We start from the raw sequence: 11,266 nt of genomic DNA on the forward strand, positions 1-11,266 counted from the left end.
CATGTTGGATTAACGACTGGTGGCCTATTTGCGGTATAGCCCGTGTTAATCAAACTAAAGTTTGCCAGTACGAAGTCAGATTTTGATAACGGTAAGCAATTATAATGATATAATCCATTTATGTGTATTAGTAGAAATCGACTCTTGATGCGTTCATTGAAGCTTCGTAAAATGCTTCTTAGTTTCTGCTGCTCCTGCAGAATTGCCATCATTAAAACAAATCACTCTTGGGCTCATAAACTCAAATTCCGACCCCATATAGAGTCCTTATCAGACGCTCAGACGCCTCCGTCATTACCACAGCCCCGGCTCTGGTAGTCATTCCATGGTATCTGTGGAGACTTCACACTCTCTGTCAGCACAACAAGGGGGAGATTGATGTATTTTGTCTTTATCTATCCCCCATGCAAAACCATCCATGCAAAAGAGTTTGATGAACGATAAAATCAATTGTCCTGTTTATATACGAAAGGCCTATGTGGGATACGTAAAAGTGAACTTTTAGAAAGGGTGAAGTTTCCGTATCGCTCCCCACTGCAAGGGCATGCTGTCGTCTTGACAGCCAGTGATCGAGGTGCCCCCGCGCACGGCCTGAACAGCAGACGATACGACCGCAGCTATCTGCTCCCGTAACTTATGAACCTGTCACTAAGAAAATGGAAAGAAAAAATACGGAACATGCAAATAGTAGTCCGAGCAAAGTTGGCGCCATTAAATTGCTGCAATTTGTCTATGAAAAAACTTGACACGGTTGAGTGGCTTGAGATTATTCCGCTGGTTTTTACTCCTTAAGTAGTTGAGAGAATGTTCCCGTAGGATCTGAAGACTTCCAGAACATTCCCCGGTCCATATCAAACTAGCCAGGCGGGGTGGGGGGGGGGGAATAGGGTTTATTGAGATACTTCCCTATCATGGATAGGCGGTTGCTGTGGTGGATCCGTACAGAGGTGAATATTCGCACCAGAGTTACTACTTGGCAAGCTCCTGTCTCCTGTTTGCTTTTTTTTTAACCAGACATATGGCTTTTTAATGTCTTAACATCAAAATCCTCCCTTGATAGCCCATGTCACCTCACTCCTCTCAAGATGTGTATTTTCTGAGGCTTGTTAAATCTTTTGTTTTTATTTCTAAACTCTAACAGTTAGATAGCCCCATCTATGGCCCCCCCCATTAAATCCGCTCCAGTTCCATTTGGATAGCCACATCTTACCTCCCCTAATAAAAATTCCCCAGGCATTCCCTGCGTGGCCCTCCCTCATCCTTTTATATACAACATTAAAAGGAAAATGGGCATGTGATGAAATTGTATTGATTTGACTGGGGCATTTTGTGATTGCAACCCACACAAAAACAAAAACAATACTGCGGTTGTTCAACTTCACACCCAGGGCTTAAATTCACATATTCAGAATGTGCCCTTTTTTACTGTGTGTTTCATTTGCAAAACATATACCTTTTTGGGGAATTTGCAAGGCCGCATAGGGTGTTCAGAGTTGGTAGACGGCATTATAAAACACTGTTTTGAATACAAATGCCCCAGACGTGCCCTTTCGGTGAGGGCTCACGCACAGAGGAAGGCTTTGTGCTTTACCGCTTCAAATTTCCAAAGGCTCGTCTGACAGCGTCGCTGTGAATCTCCACTTCAGGATTGACATTTGCCTTCAATACAAGGTACAACACATCCCTGGTTGCAACCAATACACGGAGAACATGGCTGTCAATTCCAGTCAGGGAAACTAAACTTCCTTTTCTGATGATCCAACGTAGCTACAATCCATCATTCCCGACAAAACAGTCAAAACATTCATTGTTTGTGGTCGTCAGTTTTTATTTTATTTTTACGGCTTTGATGGCTTTGCCAAAAAGCCATCTCCATTCGATTGCTGAGTAACGTGCTGTGTGCCGAATGCGATTCCCCTCCACTGGAGGTCACTAAAGCACCATCCAGCGTGCGCCGATTCATCCTCAGCTGAGAGTCTGGGATGGCGCGGGGGGGGGTGTCTGCCTCCTCCGCCGCCCCTCTCGCTGCACTGATGTGTGCAGAGACGTGGCCGAGGCGTGGGCCCCATGTCGATCGGGTTTACATGGAAGTGACATGCTGTTCTCTGCACCCTGTATTTGGATACTCGTCGTCGGGGAGATGCATGTTTGTTCCTCATCACTGTCAGCCCTCATCACTGTTGAGAAGGGCAAATAAAGAGGGGGGGGGAAAAAAAGAGAAAGTTCCATCTGGTTAGTTCCCCGGGTTTGTATTGATTCCGTGCCACCAGCATAAGCCAGGGTGATCCCGGGGATTTGTGACAGTTTGGTTTATCGCTCTGCCAACGATCACGCTGAGAATGTGCTCCCGACACATTCGCTGTACCGCCGTCGACGGCGAGGCGCACCCGGCTCCGTGGCAAGGAGCAGGCCGTTCTTTCGGTTGTTTTTGCTGGCGCACTCAATGATGACTGTGGAGCCTCCGTGACCTTCGAGTCAACTGTATCTCATTGTGCGCTCGCGTTTACTAAGCACTCTCCCCGGACAGTGGTTTTATGAACGGGGGTGTGTGTGCATTAGCTTATGCGTCAGTATGATTTGGATAGGGGCATAAACCACAGTCAGACAGATGACCTCAAAACGCAAGACGCTAATAAAATGATTATGCTGTGGGAACAACTACACGGATCAATCTTCATGACACGTCCTGTAATGAAAAGGGTGAATCCTGGTTGTGATCTTGTTTTCTGATGTTTTTAATGCAAAACCAATGTTTCACTGCCTCCAGCAAGCAGACGAAGACGAGAGAGACGGGGAAAACAGGTGGCTGAAATAACGAGCCTTGCTACGACCAGAATTGTGCCTTTGTCACCGGTGACCACTCAATCACACGGCCCGCCTTTCCTCCCATACCTTAAATATACCATCTGCAAGTTTGCAACTTTATAAAGTGTGGCAGGGACCGTTTCCTCTTTAAAGGCCTATAAACTGCTCCGGAGTTACGCTTTTCACCCCACAATACCAAATTTCTTGCTTGTAAAAAAAATGCTTATGGTTGGCAAAAATGAAAAGTATAATACTTGTCCCGAGAGACAGGAATTTCAATTTGGGATCTCTCTCCGGCTTCAAAGTAAAGGTCATGCTTGGCCTGGGTTTTGATCTTATAATGGTCTATCCTTTTTAGTGCAAAATGTGGTTATATAACACCAAGACGAGCACGGAAGGGATAAGATGTTTCGTAAGATGGGCATTTGGTAATTTGGATTCCAATGAAAAATGTATGTACAGTACTGCTAAAATAAAAGCAACTTTCTAAATTTCAGTCAAGCTAATTAGCTGTAGCTAATTAATAGCCTGTTAAATGACTGTGTACCTTGCCAGCTGGGCTAGCAACCCACTGTGTTGAGAAAAGTTGTTTCACTTCTTTTTATTTTTTTACATTTTTACAGTATACAAATCTGCATTCTGCAGTTTGTATAGTTGGTTGCATATTGTAGGAAATATGAGATCTTGAATTTTGTCAATTTATTCAAGAAAATGTTTGTCTTATTTTTTTGGCTGTTACTTTAATTATAGGAACGGCTTAGGGAACACACAGAGACCTTTTTTTATTCAGTATTCTTTTCAGCCAAATATTTTACTTTTGTTGGAAGACTCAGTGAATCCTGCCTCTCAGGGCTTTGATGCAACATTGAGCCATATATGGACATTGGCTTGAGACTCGTTCTTCCAATGCTGGGTGCACTTCAATTACAGGATCTACGTTGGACTTGAAAAGTGTTCATTGAAGAGTTCAGAAGTTTCACATGCAAACATTTTATGAAAAGACACAATGGAAACAAAGGCATACTCATTGGCCCAAGGTTTTCAGAAAACCACAGGCGTGGTGTAATTGGATTGAGATGACAGTGAAGTACTCCTTTCATGAAGACCGCTGCAGTTCTTTCTTCATTTACTCTTTACCTTTAATTCTTCTGTATTCATTTTGACCTACTAGGGGCTAAAGAGGGATGATGGTAGGATGAAATTCCATCGGCAATCGTTCTTGCTCTCCTTATGTCTCCCTCTGTCTCCCTATCTCTCTCCTTATGACTCTCCCTCTATGCCTAGCTCTCTCTTTGTCTCACTCTTTCTCCTGCTCGATTTCTGTATCTCTCTCTCCCTGTCTCGCTGTTTCTCCTGCTCCCTCTCTCTATCCCTCTGTCTCTCCCCCCACCTCCCTCTGTCTCACATTTTCCCCTGGCCAGTGTCTGCATCTCTCTCCTGCTCTCTGTATCTCTCTCTCTCCTGCTAGCTCTCTGTATCCCTCTAAATCTGCCTCTACTGCTGACTCTCTCTTTCTCCTGTCACGCCTCTGCATCTCATCTTCTGCCTGATTCTCAAACTCCTTCTCAACTCTCACTTGACAGCACCTCCTCCATACCATAAGACATCTGTGTGTGTGTGTGTGTGTGTGTGTGTGTGTGTGTGTGTGTGTGTGTGTGTGTGTGTGTGTGTGTGTGTGTGTGTGTGCGTGCACATGTGGGTGTGAACAGTTTGGCAAGAAGGACATATTCTTTGCCATTTAAAATATAATAGCCCCCCCACATTATATATTCTTATGTAGTCCTTTTGACAAAAATATATGTTCTTAGCACACAAAGAACCAAAGTAAATACTCTGTGCCTCCCCCCCTCTCTCCACCCTCCTTCTCCTCTCTTAACTCGCCATCTCATCGGGTTTACACCTGGCAAGCATGTCCTGCGTGTAGTCTTAGTAACTCATTCAGCTTTTACAAAGACCTTCGTTCTTTTTACATTAAAGCTGGAGGAGAGCTAGGATGCCAGGCAGTATGTGAACAGGGTTATGCATAGTTTTAATAAGTTCAGCGGAGTGGTGGCCGGCGGTTCTTAGATGAATACCATTATGCACTCCCCTCTCACTTTGGTTTGAATATGCCCCATCACCGCCCTCGTGTAGTTCCAGCTGTTTTTATTAGCGAGTCACCAGAGACACACGTATGATATTAACAATCCCTCTCTCCCCCCCCCCCCCCCCTCCCCCTCCCTCCCTCTCCCCCTCTCCCCGTTAGAACGAGAGGGGCCAGCGCCCGGCGGACGTGGTGCCGGACCCCCTCAACATGCCCCTGGAGATGGCAGACGCAGCAGGCGTGGCCAAGGAGCTCCACGCCCTCCTGAGGGAGACGCTGCCTCGCATCTGCTCCCCCGTGCACCTCGGCCCGCCCTCCCCGCCGCCGGCCCTCTCGGACAGGGCCCGCGCCCAGCTCGGCACCCTGGGGATCCGCCTGGGGGACCGCGTGGTGATCGCCGGGCAGAAGGTGGGCCCTGCGGTGTGGACCGAGCTGATGGTCTGTTGCCTGGTTTCCGTCTCCCTGAGTCCCGGCCTCTTCTGTTTTAAATAAGGTTCTGTTACTCAGGGCCTGGTTTGTGATGCTTGAGGGGTGCTCGACGCGGCAGGATTTTTCTTGCCAATTAACGGCTCGTAAAATACGCTGGTTGAACCCTTGTGGCCATAGTGAGCTGCATAAAAACAATTTTTGTTTTAAGTCGGCTTCAAAGTTTTTTTTTTTTTTTTTCGTCTCTGGATACTGCTATTGAAGCTGTTTGGAGAAGAATCCAGAAATATCTCCCTCATTTCAGCAATAGAAATGACCAGAACATCTCGGGCATAACAGATTGAATTATGAAGTGAAACAATGTAGAAATCCAGGATGATTATCCGGCTTTGTTGTCAGGCTGGCAACTTGGTCAGCGACGTGTTTTGAGTCGTTTCTAATGAAAATATGTGCCATGTATGAGAAAGTAATTACTTACCTTATTGTCGCAATCCGTCTCAATCGGCAGACCGCTGAGAATGGTCGATAGCGGCTCAAATCTGTTACTGTCAAGCCTTGATATATATACGCCATTATACTGTCCCCAGTATTATCATTTTAGGCCTCTTTCATACAGTAACGGATCGCTCCCCAAATCTGCTGTGACCATCTGCGATTGCGTTTTGTTGCATCAACAGTACTTGTAGAAGGGGAATAATGGGCAATGTGAAAACATGTAGCGTGTCAAGCTAACCTCTATTGACGTAGCCGCGGCGGTATGCTAATCGAATGTGCATGGCAGATCCACATGGTGGCATTCATGACTCATACACTGCAATGTGCTCTTGTTCTGCTGACAACCACTCACACAAAAAAACACACACAAACCATCGCGCTTATACACACGCACACACACGCAGGCAGCTATATGTAGTAATGGACAGATAAACAAAATACCTACTCTGTGCTAGTTTGGTTGTTGCCTCTGAGAGAATAAGACCTTAATGAATTCTTATGCCACACTGGGAGTGAAATAGGCGGGTGGCGAATTCTGCAGATTGGATAATCAAAACCTTATTATCTCTCCTGTGCTCTCTGGTGCAGGCCCACACTCTGATAACTATTCTCCTTTTAATTATGTCTGTCGGCTGTTGCTCTTCTAAACATGGACGCTGAACATGGTTGAGATGCTGATGGGGAGGCAGTGGGTGTGGGGAGTGGGTGGGCCCCTATTGCGATTATTCCCAACACGCATTCAATTGAGATCTGATGCCTGCACGACTGGGACTCAAGGAAATACTCAAACACGTGTAATGGAAGGCGCTCAGGCACCGCGTGTTGGACCCTCTGTGCGCCCATCGCAGTCCCCTGATTACCATGCTATTGGTCGACTTTGGAATGGTGAGAAAGTGTTTAACAATGAATGATTGACCTCCGCCATCACCCCTGTGTGTGTGTGTGTGTGTGTGTGTGTGTGTGTGTGTGTGTGTGTGTGTGTGTGTGTGTGTGTGTGTGTGTGTGTGTGTGTGTGTGTGTGTGTGTGTGTGTGTGTGTGCGGGCGCGTCAGGTGGGCACCTTGCGGTTCTGCGGCAGCACCGAGTTCTCGGGAGGCCTGTGGGCCGGGGTGGAGCTGGAGCTGGCGGAGGGAAAGAACGACGGCTCGGTGGCGGGCGTGCAGTACTTCACATGTCAGAACAAACACGGTACGCTGCAACCCCTCCCCCCCCCCCCCCCCCCCATCCCCCAGAGAGTTCCGGAACAGCCCCTCCGTTCCGTTCTTCGCCTGCCCTGTTTATGTTTAAGCTGCCGTAGCTCTAACTGCTTTATCTCCATTTTCTCCTTTTAATTTCTGTAGCTTCTTGTTTCAGGTATTTTCGCTCCCCTGTCTAAGATCAGCAAGCGCTCAGAGCGACGCCAGAGCCACACCCCCAGGGCAACTCTTCCCCCGCGACCCCCGCGACGCCTTGACCTCTCCCGGGTCACCTCCAAGGTCAACACAGGTATGGAACAGGAAGCGCAACGCAAGCCATGACAGTCATACACACACCTGAGTGGATTATGAAGCACTCTGTACACAACTAGTGTTCACTGGATTCCTAATGTTGTGGTTCGCATCGGTCCACTGAAATCCACCTAGGCCCCGAGGAAGTTTAGTACTTTTTTGGAGTCAGGGCTGTGATTTGTCGACCCATGACGTGGTCATCAACTAATTGAGGAATAATTTGTGTGTTATTTGATTAAATTCTTGAAGAGCTGACATAAATACTGAACACTTATAACTGGACTAATTATATTACGTATATTTTTTTCCAAATGTTTCATCCAAAAGTGAAAGAATAAATAACACAATTAAAGTCCACGGAATGGGCTGTTGCCTGGATGTTTTCTCTTTAAAATAACTAATTTAGAAACCTAATTGGATACTATAGTTACAGTTGACTGCAAACGCAAATGGATGGATTTATTAATTTGGTATTCATTTTAATTGCCAATTGATTTCACAACAACATTATGCGTTGGAAAAGATGGGATCTCTTAAAAAAACGTTGTTTGTATAACTTCAGCTTTCTAAAGTCTCTCTACTGGGCAGATTCTGTGTCTTAATCACGGTACTTTTGTAAACGAAGCCATATTTATTTTTGCCAGATCGATTATTTTCCCTCTATACCCTCTATACCCTCGCTGTACTGAGAAAGATGACATTATAGTGTCTGGCAAAAGGTTTACTGTTTTAAAATCTCCCAATAATATGAACAAAAGTTGCTTCCTACATTTTATAACTAACTTGCATCACACAGCAAATAGAGGAAACAGCATTTGTTGTAGACTATGGCTTAACAACAGTGCTTTCTGAGCTCATAAACGTGTAGTTGGGACAAAAGGTGTATGTAAAGGGGACAAGCACAACACTAATTCAAACTTATTGCCTTCAACAAGAATCGTGTAAGATACTGTATTTACCGGTGCCGGGATTGGTTTTGAGGCAGGGCCAATAAGGGTTTGTTTTGGGAAGGTTATTTTCCCTTAGTTAGGGTTTATCGCATCCCACTGTCCCCCAAGCGCTGGATTCACGGAATCACAATACAATAATGTGTTATTAGATACCACACATCTTGGAAAACGCCCAAACAACACTGCCCTCACTCCTGCAAGCATCGCCATTACCATTTAATGGTGACAGTAATTCCATTAAAATGGCCAAATCCTTCCCAAATGTCGTTGAGTGCAAGGGAAATAACTCAGGACTAAGCATGCATAATTCTATTGGTATTACGGACGTTTCCGCCGAGCCCACAACGTTTCTCTGAGTATTGTCTCACTCGCCAATGCGGTTTAAAGGGCTTCTCTGCAGCCAGTAGACCTTTGTATTAAAAACAAGTCACGATCCGTCCCCTCGCTGTGGTCGCTGGAACACATCAGTACAATGGACCGAGACTTTTCACCTTTGCCGTAAAGAGCTTTGGTGAGCCAACAGCGGGACGGAAAGCCAGTAAACAAACCGCAACTGCATGCATCCGGCCTTCCCTACCAAACTCACAATTTCTAGAAGAACAACAGCGTGCTCCGCAAATGTGAGAAATCTCGCTCGAGCACGGTGGTATGTGCTGTGTAGTAGCAACAGGGTGGCTCATCAACTGGTTTTTTAATGTGTTGCCCTACCAGAGTGGGAGTCTACTGCACTCAGGGCCAAGAGTCTATCTGCTGCTCACTGGAGTTCATTGTCGCTTCTGGTCATTTCCTTGGGGATGTGAGCATTAAGAAAACATTACAACGAATTACACTGCCCTTACCCCGCAAAACCAAATCCTTTCCAAAATGTCTCCCAAGGGATTTAAATGAGACTTTGTAGAGATCGACTTTCGGCTGTCTGGGACACCAGCCACCCTTGCAAGCACTAATAGAAATGGCAGTGTGCACTTCTGGATTCCCTCACTATTCTTGGGGTAATTTACGGGAAATGACAGAAAAAAAAAGGTGACAGTGGGCACTGGGCCCCATTCTTACCATACTACATTACCACTCAGTTGGAATACTATTTCAGACACCCCTCCTTCCCCCCCATCTTGCCACTTAAAACAATGGCATTTTAATGTGTACCAGAAAATGACAGCTCGTGGTTTTACCGCAGTAACTAGTGCATAATTATTGCCAAGTATTCTGAGGTTTTACATGTCAATAGAACCCAACTGCAGTGTTGCTGTAAAGGCTGTTTAAGTGGCCGCAATCATCATCCACACACGGACCGAAGTCTGACAGCTCGTATAAAAGCCCTGGGGCTGTAGTGCAGAGTCATGGATTCAACTGATGGCCTCATTTGTGTAAAGAAAAGTCGTCCTCAAGTCTCATAACCTGTGTGAGGCGTGTCACTTCACGGTCAGATTTATCGATCCCAGGGCCTGTATAAATCTTCATGGAATCCTTGTGGAATCCAGAAGAGGCTTCTGAACCGGCGCCAAACTGCAAAATATATGGCTTTTCCACTGACAAGGCCGCGGTTTCACAGTTCCTCGGGACATCCACATCAACAACTTTTGACTGATCATCCACTCGAAATAGATTCCAACTCACCTGAGTTCATTCCAAGGGAATCTGTTTTGAGTCTTTATAGCCATCGCGCCCTCTAGTCTATTTAACTCTATTGTGGGGGCGTTATATTCAGTGCTTTTTGAGAGGGGGGCCTATTGATCTGGACGTGACTTGAATAGTGGACCTCATAGTGGCCTCTGGATTGCCGTGATTGATAGTCCAATTAAGTAGGGTTTAATAACTAGGGCATAGACAGGCTGAACAGCTAGGCAGCCATTCATCATGACAGGGGTTTGTGGCTGTTTGGCGTGACTGTACGGGCGCACGCGTGAAAACGCCAGCCTATAACCTAGGAAGCGGGCTAATTTATGACCAAGCACTTATCCGTGGGGGCCTTTCATCAAGAGTTTTCCCCCGGGCACCAACTCTGTGGGCCAACGTTCCATAAACATTGGCATCACAGGCTTGACTGCCCTGCCATGCATCTGCGGATCAGTTGGGTAATTGTGGAAGGCGAACGTCTTCCTAATCAGTATGGACAGATCCAGCAGAGTGCCAGGCCCGCCCCTATTAGAGGACGTCACCGGGTTCCTTTAAGGCCCCGTGTGTTAATAGAAGGGGCCCTCTCTTTGTGCCTTTTCGCATGAGCCCCAGAAAGCCTCGGCCTTCACTGCAATGTCGCATCGAGTCCACGCCAGTGTGGAGAAGGGATGGAAAAAGGCAGGAGGGTCTTTGCCAGCGACCGGAGAGGCTACCAGAGATGTTTGGATTTCGGGTTCCAGTCTTTTTTGGGGACAGGAGGAGGTTTGAGACGTCTGAGCTGAAATGACGATCAAAAATGATATAGACGCTTTTTAAACGTATCGTTGCAGTGTTTCGATTTATTCTCTTTCGGAGACACTGCACTGATCTCAGTTATTGTTGCATTACGCTGTGACACCTGCTGTAAAATCTTAAGACGTGCGTGAATAACGGCTTGCATCTTCCATCGTCTCACTCGGGCTGTTGGGTATAATTATTTGGATCAATTATCAGTACAACTCACACCATTATCTATCTCGGTTTAAGTAACATAATATAAGTGATGGGGCCTGGGTGCAGATTAAGCAGCTTGATTGGTTTACCTCTCAAAGGATTTGGTATTCATTACCAGTAATCACAGTGCCATTTTAGTCCTTGTCTTCAGTTATCACCCTTCAATGGTACCTGAGTTCTTTTGTGGCTGCAACTGTTCCTCTGGGGACATAGACTGTTTTGTACCACAGTGTTCCGGTGGAATAGCCTTGGCCCAATCACGACAAAACTGTATTTTCTCAATAGTGTTTCAACTCTGCAATGTCATACTGCCCTCGGTGGTAAACCTTCTCAGGTCTCATCTTCTTTGCATTTTGTTTGGCCTCTATGGTTTTATGTTCTGTCCTTGCCTCATGTATACCCTGTTTGAAT

At 46.1% G+C, this 11,266-nt stretch overlaps 1 protein-coding gene across 3 annotated transcripts in view; it reads left to right on the forward strand.

Annotated features, from left to right (window-relative positions):
* The window catches only part of LOC115544432 (CAP-Gly domain-containing linker protein 4), a 33,081-nt gene that overhangs the window by 7,800 nt on the left and 14,015 nt on the right, over positions 1 to 11,266 (forward strand). For all 3 annotated transcript variants that reach the window (XM_030357383.1, XM_030357382.1, XM_030357381.1), the window contains exons 7-9: positions 5,051 to 5,296; positions 6,861 to 6,996; positions 7,162 to 7,293. In XM_030357383.1, coding sequence (XP_030213243.1) covers positions 5,051 to 5,296; positions 6,861 to 6,996; positions 7,162 to 7,293 — 514 coding nt within the window. The remainder of the gene's footprint in view (positions 1 to 5,050; positions 5,297 to 6,860; positions 6,997 to 7,161; positions 7,294 to 11,266) is intronic.

Source organism: Gadus morhua, chromosome 5 (assembly GCF_902167405.1).
Source record: "Gadus morhua chromosome 5, gadMor3.0, whole genome shotgun sequence".
Classification (NCBI taxonomy): domain Eukaryota; kingdom Metazoa; phylum Chordata; class Actinopteri; order Gadiformes; family Gadidae; genus Gadus; species Gadus morhua.